The sequence below is a fragment of the Sorex fumeus genome, unplaced genomic scaffold, assembly GCF_029834395.1.
Source record: "Sorex fumeus unplaced genomic scaffold, SorFum_2.1 ptg000129l, whole genome shotgun sequence".
NCBI classification, from domain to species: Eukaryota; Metazoa; Chordata; class Mammalia; order Eulipotyphla; family Soricidae; genus Sorex; species Sorex fumeus.
Window position 1 is genome coordinate 14,611,426 of NW_026606186.1, and position 22,876 is coordinate 14,634,301.

General features: G+C 42.8%; 1 protein-coding gene and 1 non-coding gene across 5 annotated transcripts in view; both read left to right on the top strand.

Moving 5' to 3' along the window:
• ASTN2 (astrotactin 2) overlaps positions 1-22,876 on the top strand; it is a 1,072,177-nt gene that overhangs the window by 424,169 nt on the left and 625,132 nt on the right. For all 4 annotated transcript variants that reach the window (XM_056138490.1, XM_056138491.1, XM_056138492.1 and 1 more), the window contains one exon: positions 20,943-21,110. In XM_056138490.1, coding sequence (XP_055994465.1) covers positions 20,943-21,110 — 168 coding nt within the window. The remainder of the gene's footprint in view (positions 1-20,942; positions 21,111-22,876) is intronic.
• Positions 7,530-7,635, top strand: LOC130045856 (U6 spliceosomal RNA). Its single transcript, XR_008795625.1, has one exon. It is a non-coding gene; the product is annotated as a U6 spliceosomal RNA (small nuclear RNA).

Here is a 22,876-nt window from a genome sequence, read left to right on the forward strand (position 1 = left end):
ATGCAATCTTTTGATGTCTGTCCCTCTCTTTCTGACCCATTTCGCTTAGCATGATACTTTCCATGTAGTACCACTTGTATGTAAATTCCATGACTTCATCTTTTCTAACAGCTCCATAGTACTCCATTGTGTAGATGTCTGTATCTTCTTGATCCCCCAAAGACATGCTTTCCCTCTTTTGCTCTGCCTATCTCCCTGCTGCCCTGATAACCAGGGGCAGATGACTCTCACACGCGTCTCCCACCCCCGTCTCTGACCCTCCCCCCTGCCCACTTTCTCATGCCCCCTCCCCAAACCAACCAGTTCACTGAATTTCCCCACCCAACAATCCTCAACCTCCCAGCTGACACACAGCATTTCTGAGACACATAATTTGAAGAGATGTTAATTTTAGTTTTAAAAATTTTGAAAGTGGGATGTCAGAGTGATAGTACAGCGGGTAGGGTGCTAGCCTTGCCTGTAACTGATCAGAGTTCTATCTCCAGAACCTTATCTGATTCCCCCTGAGCCCACAGGGAGTAAGCTCTGAGTGCAGAGCCAGGTGTAAGTCCTGAGCACCGCCAGGTGTGGCTCCTAAACCAAAAATTAAAATAAAAACTTTGGAAGGCACATATACTTGACAGCCCAGAGACTTCTTCTGCTTCTTGCTCAGGAGTCCCAAAGCTACTCGGGAACCATGAGGTGCTGAGGATGAAACTCAGGACCCCATGTGCAAAGCATGTAATCCAAATTTTGGAGGGAGGTGTGGAATGAAAATTCTCTCAGGCCCTGGAATGAGGATTTTAGCCAGTCATCTGAATAGCTGAAATTTCTAACGTTTCCATTCATATGGCTGAATCTCAGATGATAATTCCTCTTTGAAGACAGTAGGGGATTTGTCCGGCGTCCCACTGGCTTAAGTCCTTTATTCAAAATTCTTGTCCTTTTCTGTTCCTATTGAAATCGCTCCTTGGGAAATCTCAGGACACTTTTCCCATAATGGAAACGAGAAAGTCAAAATAAAGCACACTAGCAAATAACGGTCCTTTTTGCCCTGGGATCCTGTTGGTGATGATTTCTCCGAAGTGATCTTTAATTGTTTCATCTAAAAAGTATGCATCTTCCTTCCTCCGACTGTCTCTTCATAGAGGCTTGTGAATTGGATCCAGCTATTAGTAGCACTTACTAATTTCCTCTGAGTCTTGCTGGCTGAATCACTGGGCTTGGAACAACTTTTAATTTTGTTTTTAATTAAATTTCAGTTGTTTCAAATCACTCACTTTTAATGTAATTTCTTTGCAACCCTCTGAAGCACCAGGCGCTGTGTGTGCTTGCCACACATACAATCTGATGTGTATGGATCCATTGCGTGGCTAAGGACGGGCTCCTGGCAGAGGTCCAGAGGAGGAACAGGCAATTAAGGAAATAGAAATGAGTCACAGAATGAGCTTTTGTTTACACTATTATATTCAAAGCTAATATGTTGTTTAAGCAGGAGTCTTGGTTATTATGTTTGTTTTTTTTTGCCAAACTGTATTTGAAGAAGGCCTCACTCCCTTGAATTTTACAATGGGATTATCAAATAGATGCAAAATGAAAAAGCAGCATAAGAATAACTAATACTTATTAGGTACTTATTATGTGCCAGGTACTGCTTTAAGCGCTGAACATAAATTACCTCATTTACATTAAAAGTGAGTAATTTGAAACAAGGGAAATTTAATTTACATACATTGTCTCTCCCTCTGTCCTCAGATATTATCATCCACAGTTTTACAGATGGGGAACCAAGGCTTGTCTAACTAGTTTGCTGTCACTTGGTTGGTTTGTGGCAGAGCTTGAAAAAGGAGACTAACAATCTAACCCTAGTTGAGTTGGGTGGGTCAGGAATGGCTTTAAAATGGGGGCAGGGGCTGGAGCAATAGTACAGAGGGTAGGGTGTTTGCCATGCACGGGGCCAACCTGGGTTCTATTCCCAGCATCCCATGTGATCCCCTGAGCACCGCCAGGAGTAATTCCTGAGTGCATGAGCCAGGAGTAACCCCTGAGCATCGCCCGTTCATCAGTTGCCTCAAGCAGGCCCCAGTGATGTCTCCTTCGTCCTAGCCCTGAGATTTTTTTTTTTAAAAAAGTGCCATATTCAAGGCTCTTTCAGAGTTAGGAGAATAAGACCCTTCATTGTTACTGGTATTTGGCATATTGGTATGCCACGGGGAGTTTGCCAGACTCTGCCATGTGGGCAGGTTACATTCGGTAGCCTGCCAGTTTGTCAAAGTAGGAATGAGATGAGAAGATGTCCGGGAGCTGGGTTTTATAGTCTCTGAGTCTTGGTTGTTGATGGGATTACATGGCGCCAGGGGGCCAGTTGGTGGGTGTGAGACCGCCTACTGGAATTTGGAGGATCTGGGTGGAGGATGCTCAGCCCCCATCCGAGTAGGCTTGGAGATCTCAGCCCCAGGACCCGCGTGTCTTTGTTCCTCTACCTGTACCTTCATGTGTGCGGAGAGTGGTCTCAGCATGGTAGTGGCTGGTTCTGGAGGTCTTCGGCTGCCAGAGCCCTGGTCGGGGTGGGGAGGAAAGCTCAACCCGCTCCCAACCAAGGGGCCCCCGTGAGGACAGCCAGACGCGGGGGTAGGAGACTCTGCGCTGTTCTCTTCTGGGAGCTGGGTTTTATAGTCACATCGCCGGTTGTGACTCAAAACTAAAATTTTTAAAAAATAATAAAATAAAGTGGGGGCAAATGGACCAGGCACCAGAGAGATAGTGCTAGAGATAAGAAGCTTGCCTTGCATGAAGCTGGCACTTTTAAATCCCACACACCACATATCCTGCCCCTAGGTGCCACCAGGAGTTACTCCTTAACAAAGAGCCAGGAATAACTCCTGAACATGCTGGGCGTGGCCCCAACCAACACCGGCACCACCTTCCCTCCCCCACCAAAAAGAGAAGGGGTGGCAACAAGGGCAAAAGGGAGGAAGCCCAGAGGAGCACAGTAGAAGTTCTAGAAGAAAACCAGGCACATATCAGTGCCCCCTGGAGATAATTTGGGTTGGTTGCAAACAGCACAATAAAGGTGATGTAGTAATGAATGCACACAAAGATTTGGGCCTGCAGTGTCTAGAAAAAAAAGGTTTTCTGTCTGCTAAGTATACAATTGCATCATTCTTTAAAACTGCATTGCTGGTAACACCCAGGAGTGGCTGAGATTAGTACCAGGAATTTTGCTCCATGACTTGGAGGCCAGCCACACGTGCTAGGGGAAAAGGAAGCTCAGATAGAGAAGAGAGCACCAAATAAAGGGTGTTGTGAGGATTCTCCCAGGGTGGGATAAGCATGCTGAAAGTAGACTATAGACCAAACATGATTGCCACTCAGTGCCTCTCTTGAAAAACACAGGACCCAAAAGAAGAGAGAGAGAACAAGGGAGAATGCCCTGCCACAGAAGCAGGATGGGAAGGGGGGGATGGGGGAATGGGAGGGATCCTGGGACCCGTGGTAGTGGAGGATGGGCGCTGGTGGAGGGATGGGTACTTGATCACTGTATAACGGAAACCCAAGCACAAAAATTTGTAAGTCTATAACTGTACCTCATGGTGTTTCACTAATAAAAAAAAATTTAAAAAAAAAACTACATTGCTGGGGCTGGAGCAATAGCACAGTGGTTAGAGCATTTCTCTTGTATGAGTTGGACCTGGGTTTGACTCCCAGCATCCCATATGGTCTCCTGAGCACCGCCAGGAGGAATTCCTGAGTGCAGAGCCAGGCTGAGCATTGCTGGGTGTGACCCAAAAAGCTAAAAAAAAAAAAATCAACTACATTGCTTAAAAAATACTTGCCACCCTCAGAACAGTGGACCATGAATGATGTCCATAGACTTTCTGTATGCAGGGTTGCCACTAATGGCCAACATATAAAAATCACAAGTTATGCAAAGCATGATAAAGCAGAGCACATAAGGCAAGCATGCCTTACTTCATACTTCAGCTCAACACACCTGCTACAAAAATACAAATCACAGAGCCAAGATAGGACAGGCTGATTGATGATCAGATGCAGAAATGCACCTGTGAAGGTCTAGCTCCACCCGCTTCACTATGTCCCATGGTGGTCTGTGTCCCCTGGTCTGAGTCTCAGGGCCTCCCTTGGCTAGACGTTTCTTTTTTTGCTTTGCCCAAGGAATCTGTACAAACGTCAGAGACTGGTTGGCAAAGACAGTGTGCAACTGTGAGCACTAAGAATAGCCATATTAGCAATTCCTCCTGGAGCTGTTTCATTACTCCATGGTGGGTTCGGAATGCCAGACAACCAAATTAGTCCTGGGCACCTGCCTGTGCATTTGTCTCTGTCAGCCTGTGCATGTGCACATGTGTGCATATGTGGGTTCTTCTTTTTCATCTTTTGCCCTCTCTTTGGTCTAGAATGAAGTTTCAAAAGAGGAGTTCAGACTTTTTCTGATGTGGGCAGACCTTGGATTCAAAAGGTTTCAACTTATTATTGGACAACCTTCAGAAATCCTTACTCATTCTTTTCTCTGCTTCCTCTTTAAAAGGACAAATAATACTTACCTTGTATCATTCACAATATTAGATGCCATTATAGCACACCTATTGGAAATATTTATCCAATGGGAGTTTTTACTGCTGCTGCTGTTCACCTAATTGATCTACGAAAACACTCTGGGAAAGTGGGAGTGTTACTCTTAGCTCCATCCTCCAGTCAAGAAAACTGAGGCTGGACCAGAGAGACAATATAGCAAGTAAAGCATGTGGCCAACCTGAATTCAATTGCTGGCATCCCATATGATCCCTTGAGCCCTGTCAGGAGTGATCCCTGAGCACAAATCAAGGAGAAAGCCCTGAGCACTGCTGGGCTTTTCAGAAAACTGAGTCTAAACTAGTTTCAAGGCACATATTCTAAATTCCACAACTCAGGAGATGATGATGCCAAATTAGAATTCAGTCTCCCTGTCTCAGGGCTCAGAGCATTCTCTCTAGGACCAGACTGCTTGCAATTCCTCTCACTTTGTAGGGAACCTCTCCACACTACCAGGAATTTAGTTTTGTGCATTTGTGCTGGGGGAGAGGGGGAGCCATGGATTCATTTCTCCTCCTTTGACTTCTGTCAATATTCATGTGTAGTTATTTCTTTAAATTTGGAGCTTCTGGGTGGTGACTGACACATAAATCAGACTGGGCTGAAAGGAGAGCAAGAGAGATGGCAGGGGAAGGTGACATAATATTGTAATCCCATCCTTAATATCGCCAAAGACAGGCAATACATCCTCAGCACATTTACAGAAGATATTTTCTGGAAACTGAACAATAATTCAAATTCATACTAAGCCTAAATCTAATTGTTTTCTGATGCTGCAAAGGACTGTGAGGGGCAAAACTTCCCAAGCTCAGCGGTTTCAATAGCGCTGTTGATGGAAGAGACCGCACAGCTGGGCATGGATGAGAGCAGGTACTCCTAGATCTGGTGTTGGTGCCCAGAACAGCAGCAGTGTGGGGGCAAGTATGGTCACATCCCCACCCTCTGTGTGTGTGTGAGTGTGTGTATGGCAAAAATGCTAGAATCACCAGCCTATAGGACCCAAAAAGTGTCATCAAAGCAGTATTAGGATTAAACTATTAAAAGACATATTCAATAATTGTTTTATTCACTTCTCTTGTAAGCTAATGTGATTGCACTATGCCCCCACTGTTACTATTTCTGCTATTCCCATCACTAATACTACCACCATCTCTTACCAGTACTGCTACTGCTACTGCGATCATTTCTATTGCTGATACTCAATATGGTTACCCTCATTGCTATCTCTGCTACTTCCATAATACTACTGTCATTATTGCTGATGCCCCTACTACTATTACTACCGCCACCACCACCAATATGTTGTTATCATACTATTGCTGTTGCTACTATCACTGCTCCTACCACTATGCCTACTATTATCACTATCACTATTGCTACTAATAAATTACTTCTACCACCATTAGTACTGCTGCGGCTGCTACTATTGTTATGGCATACTACTATTAATATTAAAACTATTTTTAGTAAAGTACTACTAATGCTGATATAATCCCAATAAAATAAAATGATTTGAGAATGCATAAAGAAAAGAATGTATAAAGTCACAGAACTGGGTCAAACACATCAACACATCAGTTAAATAGGCACACATTAAAAAGTACATACTATTTCTATCTTCTTTTCTTGACAACTAATGACTATATTCTTCCTCTTTGGGAAAGGAAAAGCATGGCATGAAGAAAGGGATAGAGTCCATGGCACACTTCCTTGCACATATGGCTTTCCTAGCTAAGCCCCAGGCTTGTGTTCATGTTGTCCCCACACCTAGAGTGTCCTTGCAGAAAGAATCATCCTAGACTGACGTCAGCAGCAGGGCTGTCTTACCCTTCTAGCCCTAGTGGCCTGGAAACATTCACTTCACTTTCATCACTGTTACAATGGCTGCTCAGCACGCATGCACGACAATATTCAGGACCTGATGATGTCTCTTGGAGGAGAGGGAGCATTTTGAGGGAGATTAAATCACCTCAGATCACCGTCTCCCAGCAATGTTGGCACTTACCAGGCCTCCCCTAGTTTCCCCCAGTAATTCAAAAGATGGCATGACAAATGGTGTTGTCTGCAATTTGTGTCCAGTGCTTCTGATATGTTACAGAGGAAACCAAAGAAGTGAACCACATTGTGCTGGAGGGGTAGCTAATGGGCTGGAACACAGGCTTTGCATGTAGAAGTCCTGGACTCAATCCCAGCACCACATGGTCCCCTGATCAATTCCAGGAGTCACTTCCAAGTACTGATTTTGAAGTCACACTGCCAAGTGTAGCCCCCCAAAACAAGAACGAATAAAGGAAGGAAGGATTGATCAGACCACATAGTTTTCACCAGTGCATCTTCCTGCACATGGAGACTCACTCCTAGGTCTAAACTATGGGTCCTTTGTGGGTCCTTTTTGCTGTGTTACTGATAACATTCATTATTTTTCTTTCTCTGCCCAGTGAGAGGCATCCAACATTCTGAATTAGACAGGTCTTCTCAGCAGCTGGGTGGACATGGGCAAACCTCACACCCTCTGTGGGACTCAGTTTTCTCATTTGGAAAAACTGAAGAAAATAGCAGTGATTGCATCTAAAACTCTTGTCAGGAGGACTCAGTTAATGGATATAAGCTCTTTTTTAGAGAGTGGCCAACATTCCATTTTTTTCTATTCTGTCCATATGCCAATATGGTCTGCAGCTGTTATCATACCCATGTCAGAAATGAAGATGTGAACCTCAGTAAACGGGACTTGCACACATTTCTCACATAATTATTTCATGATAAACCTGCACTGGTGATCAGATATCTGGACTCCCATGTTTGCTTCATCCACACTCACTATACTGCTCTTCAGGTGACTGTTGTGTTAAGTCTACTAATATTCCTACCCTCAGACATGTTTATTGAGAAGCATACATCAGCAAGGTTGGGTGAAAATTGAGGAACAGCTGGGAGAAGCCACCAATAAGCCCAGGGCTGTACTCGCTTTGGCACCACATATACTAAAATTGGAATGATACAGAGAAGATTAGCATGGCCCTGCACAAGGATGACACGCAAATTCATGAAGCCATCCATATTTTTATGACAAAGATGGTTAGAAATGATGATTCTGGAGAAGTGGCATGCTGAAAATAGTAAAGGAAAAAACTTGATAACCTCCTAGAATCTGTATTGCAAACCATAATGCCTAAAAGAAGAGAGAGGAGAAAGAGAGTGAAAGAGATGATAAAGACAAAGAGGGAGGGGAAAAGAAAGGGAAGGAGAAAGAGAAAGTAGATGGGGAAGAGAGAAAGAAGGAAATTGCCTGTCATATAGACAGGCTGAGGTATAGGATTGTGGGAGGGAAACTGGGGACATTGGTTGTAGGAAATGTACACTGGTGGAGGGATGGGTGTTGGAACACTGTATGACTAAAGCACAACCATGACTAACTTTGTTACTCTGTATCTTACACTGATTCAATATTTTTTAAATCTTTTTTTAAATTAAAAACTAAGCTAAGCGGTAATGAACATACTTTGTAGAAGAGGGAAAATTTCCACAATCCCAATCAATAAATCATCTCAATTTTATTTTAGAATTATACCCTGCAGTGCTTGAGAACTGTCCCTAACTCAGTGCTTGTGGGATCTTGTGGTACCAAGAATGGAACCCGGGACTCCTACACACAAAGCCTAGACTCTTGCCCTATATGGCATTTCTTCAACCCTCTTCTACACGAAGCTGTTGTCTGGCTTAGCACGCAGGAGGACCATGTTGCACAGCTCCAGAAGGCACCATTCATACAAGACAGAATTATTCATGGAATTCTTTGTGCTTATTTGGACATATTATTTATGCATACATGCAGTGGCATATTTTCCTGGAGCACATGCATGAACCACACATTACTATACAGTATGGTGGATGTGTGTACAGTTATATTGAAAATGTATTACTTGCATAACACTTTCTGTCCCCTGTGTAGTGTAGTGGTGAGGTCCTAAGCCAGGTATGACCCTGTCCTCAGATATTTCAGAAGCATTGTATTTATGTCACAGAGAGTCTTTGGAGTATTATTTCCATTGCACAGCTAAGGAAATACAGGAAGCCCACCAGCATTTGGGGAATTTTTCCAGGGTCAGCTTCTGTGACTGTCTAGGCTCTAATTTTTGGCTGTTGGACTGTGTTTTAGCCTCCTGACTTAACTGTTGTTTTACTTGGGAAGAACACAAGAGAGATTGTTCAGTATTAGCATGTCAGTGTTAAAGGACATTTTGTGCTTGGGGAGCAACTGTCCACCGGATTGGTAAGCAGCACTGCTCTTAGATTTAAAAAAAAAATAGTCTGGAATTAAAGCTGGGTTGGATGCATAAATTTCCACTGCAGCCATGAGGAAAGTATTTTAATAAATAAAAAACAAATACGTTCTTAAATTAAAAGCAAATAGCTGTTTTCAATCTTGAGCCACAGATCCCTTTAAAAATTTAAATAACTTAAAGGAAAATGAGAAGTATTTCGTGACTTTGTTCTTTTCCTTGGTTGCCTCTCTGGGTACCTGGTTATAACCCTGGGGAGAAAAATAAGTTTCTGAAATGTCAACACTTCAAATCTTATTTCATTGAGATTCAAACATCCCCTAACTCAACTTTGAAGCAAAACCAGGGGTACATAAAGACATATGGAAGTCTGTGCCAATATTTCTTTTAGCCAGACTTTGATCACTGTTTCAAGTGTGGGGGTGAGGGGGGCATACATAAAATGCTAGAAACAAAACTGCCAAAAGTACATGTGGGCCTGGAAATAAAGGAAAACCATCACAGGGGCTGGGGGAGAGGATGTGAGACTTAGATACACTTTTTTTTTAAATTGAGTCACCAAAAGATAAACAATTACAAAGCTATTCATATCAGGTTTCAGTCTTACAATGATCCAACATCCATCCCTGCACCAGTGTCCATTTCCTACTACCAATGATCCCAGTTTCTCTCCCAACACCCTCTCCCCCAGCCTGCCTCTGTCGCTCTATGGCAGATACTTTCCTTCTCTCTCTCCCCTCCCTCCCTCCCTCCCTCCCTCCCTCCCTCCCTCCCTCCCTTCTCTCTCTCTCTCTCTCTCTCTCTCTCTCTCTCTCTCTCTCTCTCTCTCCTCTTCTTTTGAGCATTATGGTTTGTAATACCGATACTGACAGGTTGTCATTATCATATTTGTTCCTTTACCTGCTTTCAGCATGCAGTTCTTATCCAGAGTGATTATTTCCAACTACAGATTTAGATATGCTTTAGTATGGGAAATAACCTACATAGAATACCAAAGAACTACCTCATTTTTTTCCCTCCCACCACAATCCCATAACCAAGTAAACTCCTCCATGTTCCCTCCCTGATGTGCTCTTCTCAAAATTTTCAGCCTGATCCCCCCTCAGTGTCAGAGTGCTTGGCTCCTAACTTCTCACCTCTATGGTTCTGTTCTTTTTTCAGAGTAGTGGATGAGAAGGTTTTTTCTCTCTCACTGTATCTTTTTATTCTTCCTTCCTAGCCTTGCTTGCATTGATGAGGGATGCACCCCTGCCCGGCAGCCATGCTTGCCAGGGTTCTCACAGCAGGTTGTAATACTCACATTCAGCCATGATATTCACCAGCGTTTGTACCCATTTAGCTGTGCTGCTTACACTCCTGCTTTCTGGGGCTCTCCCTCTCACAGGGGTCACACAGATGATGGTTGATGCCACATCCTTGCTGTCACTGCAGAACTCTATGAGGTCACATTTTATGGTTTAAGTGCGCATGCATCTTTTAGTTTAGGGTACCCCATTTAGAAAAACCAGAAATTGCTTGCAGCGCCTAGGATCCAGACAGTCTAGCTGCACCAGCTCAAAGAGCATCGCTGCCACGCGTGTGTGGGACACCAGAGGATTGAATTTGTGACCATATAACTGCAAAGATCAAAGCCTTTGCACCGTTCTGCTGAGCCCCACAGATGTGTTGATGAAATATTGGGAGGAAGTCTGAGTGAGCAGTCACAGCACTTCAATTCTTATGGTCTGACCCTGGCCCTTTACAGCTAGGGAATCTGGGAGAGTAAGTCCTTCTCTTAGAACTTCTCTCTCATGGTGCTAAGAATGAGAGAACCACGCAGTATGGGTTCACACTATGTGGGTCATAAATATTTCACTGATCCAAACTCCCTCTCTTTCCTTCACCCTCTGCCTCCTTATCTCCAAAGAGGAGACTATGACCAGAGCATCTCAATGAACACAGTACTTCTAAGTTGAGGTGGACTTTAATTTTCAGGGCAGGGAGAACACAGCAAAATCTTACTTTTATGTACAGTAAAAGCAAATATTATTTTGTATTTATGCTGGAGCGATAACACAGCGGTAGGGCGTTTGCCTTGTGCATAGCCAGCCTGGCCGAGCAGGGTTCGATTCCTTCGCCCCTCCCAGAGAGCCCGACAAGCTACCGAAAGTATCTCGCCCCACACGGCAAAGCCTGCATGGAAAAGCCTGGCAAGCTACCCGTGACGTGTTCAATATGCCAAACACAGTAGCAACGAGTCTCACAATGGAGACGTTACTGGGCCCACTCGAGCAAATCGATGAATAATGGGAGGACCATGACCGGACCATGACGCATATATTTTAAATCACTGTCCTCCCATTGTTCATCGATTTGCTCGAGCGGGCCCAGTAACATCTCTGTCATGAGATTTGTTGTTACTGTGTTTGACACATCGAATATGTCACGGGTAGCTTGCCAGGCTCTGCCATGCGGACGAGATACTCTTGGTAGCTTGCCGGGCTCTCCGAGGGGGGCGGAGAAATCGAACTCGGGTCGGTCATGTTGGCCGCTTGTAAGGCAAACACCCTACCGCTGTGCTATCGACGCATATATTAAATATACATATATACACATATTGCATATATTATATACACATTATATGTACATATATAAACATATGCATACACACCTGTGGCATTAAACATTTATGGATGGTATGCAGTTTGTTTAAAATGTCTAAAAATTCTCTTTAGTGGGCAATAGAAGGGGATAAAAATGTTGAGAAACTTTGAACAAGAGAAACAAAGTTTCCTAGCTATTTAAAATAAATCCTGGTAGCCTGAAAAAAATAGTTGCAGTAGGTAAGGTGTTTGCCTTGATTGCGGCTGACTGGGTTTGATCCCTGGCACCACATGCTGTACCCTATGCCTCAATAGGAGTGATCCCTGAGTAATACCTGAGTACCACTGGGTGTGGCCCCAAAGTCAGAGAGAGGGAGGGTGGGTGCTACTGTGTTTGCCAAAGAGTTGACTCATTGGTAAAGCACATACCTTGTCTTATATGCAAGAGGCAAGAGACCTGAGCTAGTTACCCCCAACAGCACTACATCAACAACAACAAACAGGGAAACTTCTCAACTTTTTGCAAAGATCCTTCATCTTATCATTTACAACTCATCCTCATCTTAGTAGGATTACACATTTAATGAGCCACCACTCCCTCTGTTATCTAGTAATTGGAACCAGATCAGAGCCAGCATCAGCAAAATGAGAAGTGCTTACTCAGGCTACCATTTTATCCTGGGCCCCATGAAGTTCTGAAGGTTCCTTTCTTAGAACTGTATTTCATCAGTTTCTTTTATATTATTATGCATTACATTTTAGACACTGAAAACTTTATTCTGAGAAGTGACCCATTGGGATCTATGTCACCAAATAAAAGTTAATAAATGGAGCAAATGTCAGACTTAAGGAGAGCTGTCAAGTAAGACAACTGTTGTTATCAAGTTGTCAAGTTATGCCCGCCTGTCCTTCGCCAACTACAAGACCAAGATGACTGCCCTCCGACGTCCTGATGGATCCATCACATCCTCCAGAATGGCAATGGAGAAGATTATCCATGACTTCTACCCAAATCTCTTCGATAGCCATGTCCACTTGCCGACATACCAAATTCCACAGGATGGATATGTCTTTCCCAACATTCTCCCTTCTGAAATCCGACACGCCATTTTGTCGGTAAAGAAACAAACAGCACCCGGCCCAGACAAGGTCAGACCTGAACACCTGAAGAACCTGCCATCAGTACTCATCAATATACTGGCTCGGTTCTTCACTCGCTACCTGTCTGAATGCAAGGTTCCATCCCAGTGGAAAACCAGCAGGACCGTACTACTGTTCAAGAAGGGAGACATCCATGACATTGGCAACTATCGCCCTATCTGCCTATTGTCTGTCATCTACAAGTTGTTCACTCTAGTCATCCTAAATAGGATTGGCAGAACACTAGATGAAGGACAACCATGCGAGCAAGCTGGGTTCCGCAAAGGATTCAGCACCATCGACCATATCCACACAATAACCAAACTCATTGAGGTTTCTCGGGAGTTCAAGATGCCGCTCTGTTTAACGTTCATTGATTTAAAGAAGGCCTTTGATTCTGTTGAGGCGGAAGTGGTCATTGAAGCCCTAGCCAATCAGGGCATTCAAGCCCAATACATCAAGATCCTCCGTGAGCTGTATTGCGGATTCACTACCAGGATCTCACCATTCTACAAAGAAGTGATCGTTGATGTCAAGAGAGGGGTTCGGCAGGGTGATACCATTTCACCGAAACTCTTCAGTGCCACCCTCGAGAACATCATGCGATGACTGGAATGGGAAGTAATGGGAGTGAAGATAGGTGGTCGGCAACTACACCACCTCTGCTTTGCTGATGACATTGTTTTAATAACACCAAACATCAGCCAAGCAGCACAAATGCTGGCCGACTTTGATCGTGAGTGTGGAAAGGTAGGACTACAGCTGAATCTTACAAAGACAATGTTTATGAGAAACAGCCTCGTTCCTGATGCCCCATTTGCTCTCAACGGAACGACCATCTCCGAATGCAACAGCTATGTGTACCTAGGTCGAGAAGTCAACATGACAAATGACCTGGCACCCGAGCTGCGCAGGAGGAAGAGAGCGGCTTGGAATGCCTTCAAGAATGTCGAAGAAATAGCTAAGAGGACGAAGAACCTCCGGCTCCGGGCACATCTCTTTGATTCCACTGTTCTTCCTGCATTAACATATGCCTCAGAGACCTGGGCCCTACGCAAACAGGATGAGAACGCTATTCAGGTCTCCCAAAGAAGAATAGAAAGAGCTATGCTTGGAATATCACGTTTCACTCAAATGAGAGAAAAAATCCGGAGTTCCGACATCCGTTGACGATCAAGAATCAGGGACGCTGTCTCATTTGCCAAGGTGTCAAAAATCAGATGGGCTGGTCACGTAATGAGATTTAAAGACAATGGCTGGACTAGAGCTGTTACTGACTGGATTCCACGGGATGTCAAAAGACCGCGTGGCCGCCCACCTACCAGATGGTCAGACTTCTTCGTGAAGATCATGAACAATCGGTTTGAGGCTCTTCATGTTCCCAGAGCGAACAGATGCCATTGGGCTACACTAGCACGCGACAGGGACAAATGGAGACGTTACTGGTGCCCGCTCGAGCAAATCAATGACTAACGGGAAGTTAAGTGATAAGTGATTAAGTCAAGTAAGACACAAATGTTTTTTGAGTGTTTTAGGGCTATCATGGCAAATAGCGCAGAGCCTGTGGCTGAAACAACAGAAAATAAATCCTCACAGTTCAGGAGGCTACAAATTAAAAATGAAGTTATGGGCAGGATACAAGCTTTGCTCTGCATCCTCTCCTGAGCTTCTTAGTGGTTATATTGCTCACTGGCCCATATCTTCACATAGTCTTCCCTCTGTGTCTCTATTCTGAAATGCACTTCTTACAGGGACAGAAGTCATGTTGTATTAGGGACCCCTATGCTACTGACTTCCTATTAACCTCATTTACTTCTGAAAACCATTCTTTTAAATATTCACATTCTAAGCCCCTGGAGGATTCAGATTTCAACCTGAGAATTGAATTGGATTGGATTCAATTCACAGCGGGCAGACATTAGTAACAGAATAAGCTGTAGTCGATCCATGAGGAAGGTGGTTGGGAAGAGGACTGAGAGGTGAAGATTAGAAGATGAAGCCATGGGAAGTACTAACCTATGACTCAGAGGCATTTGCAGTGGAAGCTGTAGGCTCTGCTAAAGTCATGGTGATTCTAACCCCTTTCAGAAACCCTCCAACTGCTGGCTCTAACTTCCTGTTGGCAACTGTTGGTCACTTGTTCTTTAAGTAGCTCTCCCTCTAGAGTAGATGGTGGTGTGTGTTCAAGGCTGATTTGGGGCTCTGCATACTGGGCAGAGCAGTGGGAGTGGATGCATCCTTCATGAGTCTCTAAAACTTTAGTTTTTGTGCACTTCATTACATGTTTTCATTCTGGGCCTCAGAATGTCATTTCTTTCAAACTAAGATTCGCTCATAGATAGGTCCACATGGAAATAGAGGATAGGGCTCCTTTACTTTTTTTTTCCACCCAAAGAAAGATAAAAAAGAGAGTCAAAAAGAATTGACCCTCCAAGTTCCCCCTGAGTTTCACTTGTGAAGACCTCTTTTCGGCCATGCTGTCTTCCTTACTTCTGCACCCCGTTCACTACTGTGACCACAGCCTTCTTTGAAAACTCTTCTAGCCTTCATTCTTCTCAGAATCTGTCTCAGGATTCTAGCTTTAATGAAAGGGATTTGCAGCGGCTGTCTGGCTTTCTAGGCAATTTTATCCAGTGATACCTCCTTCCATGGTATTTTTAGTCCTCATCTATATCTTTCTCTTGCTTCGGGGGGTTGAAGTGCCTCCAGCTTTTTAGAGCTCACGACAGAATGGCCTGAGCTCCCAGCTCACCCCTGATCTATGCTGCACAATTACAGAAGCAGGCTTATAATCAATGTAATTGAAGATCAGAGTTAATGAGGACCTCCGTGCCCGTACCGTCCCCTGAGCAACGCTGAACTTCAGATGCTAGATAAGGAAATGATTGGGCTGAACTGAAAATCCATTTGGCTAATTAGATGATGTATATTCCCACAAGCAAGTGAGAGAGGGAAAAAAGCATATCTATATATATATTAATATATATATTTAAAAAATAAGGAAACATGACATTTGGAAGTTGAGATTTTTGCAAAGATTCCATTCAGAGTCATTGCTCTCTGGGGAGATCTAATTCAGCACAGTGGAATCTCAGAGCATTCAGAAAAGGTGGGAACACTTTTGATCAAGTGTTTATAGACATATATAAAATGAGTGTCCATTGGAAGACAAGAGAAACATGAACCACGTAGAATAATGCCTGACTGTTCTTGTCTAATGAGATTTTTAATCCCAAAGTCATGCTTGAATTGACCCAGAAGCTGACAATGCTTTGGCTTTATTGTGTCCTCTTTACTCTCTGTCTCTGTCTCTCTCATTCTTTACACAAATGCAAAGTGTGACCATACACACATAGATGCAACACACCTACATCTCAGTGTCTCATAAAGTTCCACTCTGTCTTAATCATTATGGTAATTGAAGAGTGAACTCTAGTTAAAGGCCTGGTTCTTGCCTTTTAGAAATGGATGGGAAAATAAGGGGAATACTCTGCAATTAAAGAAAAATAAAAGAAGGCCTGGGGGTTTTGCTTATATTTGCCATTTCAGGATTATCTTCTTAGAACTTTTAAGAATTCAGAGGACAGATAATATATTTGTACTCATCATCAGGACAAAACCTAATACTTTATAGCTACTCAAATGAATTAATGAATGAGTCTGTGTGTAATATGGCTTCTTTTAGAACTGCTGTTGAATGTGATGCCTTGGGAGTGTTAGAGAAATGAACAGGAGTATGACCCTAGTCCCAGATGAGCCAGACAGGCAAAAGACACCTTGGACTTCTGCCCTGCTGTGGTTCTCCTCTGTATCTTTCAAAATCTATCTTAAAGCCATTTATTCTAAGATTCCAGACTGATCCTTTTTATCTTTCCTTTGTAATCACAGACAGCATCCATCTCTTTTAGAAAGTCTTAATACCCTCTTGGTGATAGTTACTTATAAACACATGTAACCACTCTTGTTGGTAATTTTCTTAATGTGGTCCACCTCATCCTCATTTCTTACCCAAGAAGTGGTTTAATAAATGTTAGTAAAATGAAACCATGAATTAAAGCTTAGTGATGACACATTACCCCTTCCTTTCATAATACGATGCAGAATCACCCTCCCATTCATCCTTGTGGCTTTACTCAAGGTCCCCCTTGCATCCTATTTTAATCATTGACATCACAAGCCTGAGGGGTGAATAAGCCATGATAGTAAAGTTCCAGCTTGTTGTTAGAATTGGAGAGTCCAAATAGCTAATCCCATATCCTGGCCTTCACAGAGTGAAAATCGTAAACTTAGGGATCAAAGTAGAGGCATTTCTGCATCATAACCTCATGATGAAGGGAGCTGTATTTCCCTTCTGTTCAAGCATGGAACTTGTATACAATGAATTTACTTATCTCTCTGTCTGTGCCAGGCATTTTACTAAAAATTATTTGGATAATGACTAATTGCACTGTAGCACTGTCCTCCCATTTTTGCTTGAGCGGGCACCAGTAATGTCTCCATTGTGAAACTTGTTACTGTTTTTGGCATATCAAATATTCCACAGGGAGCTTTACAGGCTCTTCCCTGTGAGTGGGATACTCTCAGTAGCTTTCCATGCTCTCTAGAGGGACAGAGGAATCGAACCCGGGTCAGCTGCGTGCAAGGCAGACACCCTACCCACTGTGTTATCACTCCAGCCAATTAGTAAAAAATGACTAATTGATGAGTTTTATTTGCTTCCCTATAGGAGATCACATACTATCAAAGCAGCAGTCCCTCTTACCCTATGTACAATATACTCAGGGGAGTTCACACCCCTTCTGTGGAGGAGTGAAGGAAATCCTCTCTGCCTGAGACCCTACCAAAGCCCTTCACTCTCCAGGCGGGAGAATTGGGCATATTTCAGCTTTGTATACTGAACAACCTGTGTTCTGTTTCCTTTCTGCCCTCTTAGCTGTGAAAATGTGATTACATCAGTTTCTTCTCTAACCTCAGAATTTCCTTTAAAAACAAAACAAAACATGGGGCAATGCCTCTACTGCAAGATTCATACAAGGATCAGGTGAGCAAAACATTTAATACATTTTCCCCCAAGGAATGGAAGAGGGAGGCTGGAGCAATATTACAATGGGTAGGGCGTTTGCCTTGCATGTGACCGACCTGGGTTCAATTCCCAGCATCCCGTATGGTCCCTTGAGCACCACCAGGAGTAATTCCTGAGTGCAGAGCCAGGAATAACCCCTGTGCATTGCTGGGCGTGACTTCAAAAAAAGCAAAAAAAAAAAAAAAAGAAAGAAAGAAATGCAAGAGGTCATTTAGGGGAAACAATCTCCCTCTACCATTAAACAAACAGTATGCCTTGTAGTATAGTATCTTTACTAAGGGTATTGAGGAGAACCTACTTTCAAGTCGATGTCTTCCAAAGTGACTCACATGTCTCACATTGTTATGAGATCTGTGGTGGGCATTGCATTCAAACATTACATTCCAAATTTGTAAGAAATCCATTACTATGCTAATCCAAGTAGCTCTATTAGTTGAGATTCCATAGTGTGCCTGGAATGTTACATCCTGTATTAGATGCTAGAATCCTGTTTCCAGAACTCTCACGAGAGCCCAGTTACTCATTCATTTCTCCAGATGCCAGAAATGTGAGAGGTTGACCATTCATATGAGTCTTTCTTATGTTATGTTCTTCAGTGAAATGGACCACTTCATTTATTTATGTACTTCCCCAAGGAATGTCCACAGCCTACGGATGCATAATGTTGAGGTACAAAGACCTGACACTCTTGTTTGGTTGTGATCAAATCTGAAGGACCATTTCTATCTGTAGCTCTCAAAGAGATCAGCTTCGCTGCATTTGCATGCATGATAATTTATTTCATCCTCTTGCACAGTTCTGCTTTTTCCTCCATTTCCAGTAGAATGCCCCAGAAAACCGAACCTTCTGCACACCATTCTGTACCTCTGAGTTATATTTCTGGTTCACTCAATCTAAGACAAATGTATTGTTTCATTTAACTTTACCTGACCCCAAGGAAAGGATTGGTCTCCATGATTTTCATGACCCAGGATTTGGTTTCTTGTCCAAGTTTACAGAGCTAGTCAGTTATAAAGTTAAGATCTGAATATATATCTTTCTAATAACTCTATTATCTTTGTCTTTGCATTGTGTAGCTATTCTGAAGAACTGAGATTAGCATACTCAGCCCTGGGACACAATTCAATATCCATCCTTCAGTCTTTAGTGAGAATAAATACTAGAATTATCTATTTAAACAGCATGACTGTGCTTTTTAAAAGATAAATCTGGAGTTGATACTGATGGTTAGTGCTTTGCACAAGGACCCATGTGACATGTTTCTGCCCGGGCTTGGTTCCAGGGGGGAAAATATGGCTTTACAGATAGATTTGCATATCTTTTCTTGCCAGAATTTTGAAATATGGAATACAGCACACTTATTCGTTTTTGCTTAAACTGCCAAGAATTTTTGAGGCTAACTTCAAATATGGTCATTTTCCCCACTCTGTGATTGATACTCTCTACTCCTCTGCTTCACATGCAACTCCTCTTTTTATCTTCATCCCAAATCACATTGCCCACTGACTTAGGAACTCATCCAGGAGGATGGTATAAATCCAGCAAGTTGAGTGAGTTAGAGGACATCAGCATTGTCTTCCATGCCCTTATCCTTTTCATGGAATCTAAGCACCTCAAGGCAGCCAGGTCAGGTATGATATAGTCCCACCTTCATGGTCATTGCTAACTGATAGACAGAGTAGTATTGGGGCTGGTAAGATTACAACCATTGATCAACTCATGTGACCTGACTGAAGAGTTGCTGTCCATCCCATAGATGCTTAATATCTGTCTCCCTCTTTGGGAAATTTGAATTGCATACATGGAAATATTTTGTTGGTTGATACTGAGGTAGAGATAAGCAAATGTGGGGAGAGAAGGCAAGATAATGAAACAATTTAGTATCTACTTATGAAATGCCTATATTGTGAAAGAAGAACTACTCTCTAAGACCAGTTATGCGATCCTAATCATTTTTCAACCTTTTAAAAATTTTCTCCCTGTTGAGGGTCGGAAAGGAGGGGGGGGTATACTGGGAATATTGGTGGTTGAGAATGTGCACTGGTCGAGGGATGGGTGTTGATCATTGTGTGATTGTAACCCAAATATGAAAGCTTGTAACTATCTCACGGTGATTCAATAAAATTTAAAAAAAAATTTCTCCCTGTTAAAATATTCCTTTGCTGTATTTTTACACTTACATTCTCACATGCAGTCACTGAATGGACTTTTCTCCCTTGCTGCCCAAAGAATATTTGTCTGAGTGTATGTATAATATATATTCTGTATACGAATATGTATTTGCCTGTGCATGTGTATGTGTGTGAGAGTTGTAAAGGGGCATTCAAGAGAATAGATTGCTAAGCTAGGGTCTTTTGTTTTGCCTGCACAGATTTTTCAGAAACAATCTTAAGCTATCATTTTAAAAATGGTCGATTATAACAAAAGTGAATTTTCAGTCTCTTTTGAAGAAAATCAAAAGAACTGGCACAATTGGGTTTTTTTGCTCCCTTTGGCAAGAACTGCGAGAGCTGGGTCACAGCCATCCCGTTGTGATAGAGCGATACAGGGTGCAGTTTGCCCCAAACTGTTTCTCCCTATTATTTTCCAACATTAAGGCACTGTCATTTCCTAAATGCTGCTCTTTATCTTAGAGGGGCAAGACATTTCTTTAATTTCATCTCTCTCTTTCTCATTCTTTCTATTCTTTCTGTCCTCTGCCTCATTTCTTTTCTATTGCATATTAAATACACACACAGAGAGAGAGAGAGAGAGAGAGAGAGAGAGTTAGATCAAGAGGCCAAAAATTTCACCCCTTTGTCCTCAATCCAATCTATTACCTCAACATCACCCAGTCACACATCTGGTAATAGTGAAAAATATATCGTTATTTACTAGGACAAGCCAGATATACCTAAACACTTTGTCTACGTTAATTTATTCCTTTCTCACTATAACCCCAGAAAGTGGGTTCTATTAACAGTCTTGTATATCAGTGGTACAACCAAATTCCACAGGAATTGAGTGACTTGCCCAAGGCCAGTGGCTGCTAAGAGTAGATTTAGGTTTTGAACCTGAGTATTTCAGTCCAAAGGAACCCAACTCTTCATCACAAGACTTAACTGTCTGTTGCTGATTGATCTTTATTATTTTCTGATAGCATAAATGACACATGGTTATTGTGTATAGGCTTCTAAGAACAGGTGCTGGGTATGACTTGTATACCCCTATCTGCATCGCAGCAAGATAAACCTGTACCCTAAGACTGGGGAGATAGTAGCTGTCTTCTTTTCTGTTCATCTACAGGGAGCAGCTTTGTGGTGAGCGAAGGGAGTTACCTGGACATTTCTGATTGGTTAAATCCAGCCAAGCTGTCTCTGTATTACCAGATCAATGCCACCTCCCCATGGGTGAGGGACCTTTGCGGACAGAGGACAACAGATGCCTGTGAACAGCTCTGTGACCCAGACACCGGTGAGTCATGGGGCAAGGATGGGGATAAAGGACAAAAGGCTTATGTGGTCTGCACTCTGCTTGCACACTCTTGGCTGATAAGTAGCTGACAAGATGTGTAACCACTAGACACTATACTGTAAAGGTCTATCCACTGATTGTTGGTTAAAGCATGTGCTGCCACCACCTAGCAAGAGAGGAAACGTTCTCAGAGCCACAGAATCTGAAGAAGAAGCAACCACAAAGAATGTTTCTTCCATTCAGCAGAGCAGAGTATTGAATGAAATAAGGCATCTTGAGCTCAGATCTACTTATGTCTTACCACCTAGATTTTTAATTATTTTCCAGCTTTATTATGATATAGTTGATATAAGCCATTTTGTAAATCTAAGGTGTGTCCTGGGCTGGAGCGATAGCACAGCGGTAGGGCGTTCGCCTTACAAGCGGCCAACATGGCCGACCCGAGTTTGATTCCTCCGCCCCTCTTGGAGAGCCCAGCAAGCTACCGAGAGTATTCGATATGCCAGACACAGTAACAACAAAGTCTCCAATGGAGACGTTACTGGGCCCGCTCGAGCAAATCGACGATCAACGGGAGGGCCTTTACCTTTACCTTTTAAGGTGTGTCCTATGATGATATGATCCATGTATGCAATGAGAAATGTCACCATAGTATTTTTACATTTCTATCACCTTTCCAAATTATTTTCTTATGTATGTTGCTCACAGTGAAGATCTGCACTCATAGCCCCTTCTAAGTACGATGACTTTTACTCAGAGTTTTGAGCATTTTTACATATATGCTGTGACCAGCTATGTAACCAGCTGATTTTGGAAGTACTCAAGGATATGGCTATTCTAACATAGGCAGGAGCTAGACGATGCTTGAACTTCAAGACTAAGGGAAGAAAATCAGATTCTGATTGAGAGAGATGATGCGGTAGAGGAAGGAGACTGAACTTTCATGGTGTTTAGTTGTGATCAAAGCACATAGTGGTATCTCAGACTAATATTGAGAGTATATAATTGACATAAATTGTTATTGGATGTGGGAGGTGATAAAAAAAGAGAAGTGTAAGTTGGTTCCACATTGTTCTGTGTAACCCAGGAAAGGAGTGGAACTTATTTACTGAACAGGGGTGCTATGAGAGGGTCAGGGTGTGACTGAGGTCAAGTGTGTTGTTTGGGATGTAAGTTCAAGTTAAATATTAAACACCAAAGGCAGGAAATGGACATTGCATGAAAAACCCAAGTTTAAATAAGAGGTTTGAGCTAGAAATGTGTGAGTCAATAGTATGTAGATGGCATTTAAACTTGTGAGACACTACCTTATTTATAGTACATATGCTTAGTAAAAAAGGGTGACATAAAATTCGTAGTGTTGCTCTATAAATGGTAGTTGTCAGTGTCCACCAATAACCTACAAAGAGAGAAGCAGGAGTTACAGAGAGGCAGAGATTTGCCAGTGTTACAAAACAAGTTAGAAATAAAGCTGGTATTTGATTCCCTGTTCTTATTCACTATTCTCTACTACCCCCCCCCCCAACTTATGTTGGTATCTAATTTCTCTGGAATGTCATCACTCTTAAGGAAGAGTCTTGCTCAAACACTCTTTGCCTAGATTTCCCAGAGACATCCTCTATGCAGAATGAGGGGTGTCAACCCAAGTGTGCTCCCTGAACCTGAGCTCTCATTTGCTTATCCATAAGATCCCTATTCTGGAGGAAGAGGGCGTCTCTCAGGGTAACCCTGTATTTCTGCATCTTTATGCAAGGATTTGGCTTTTT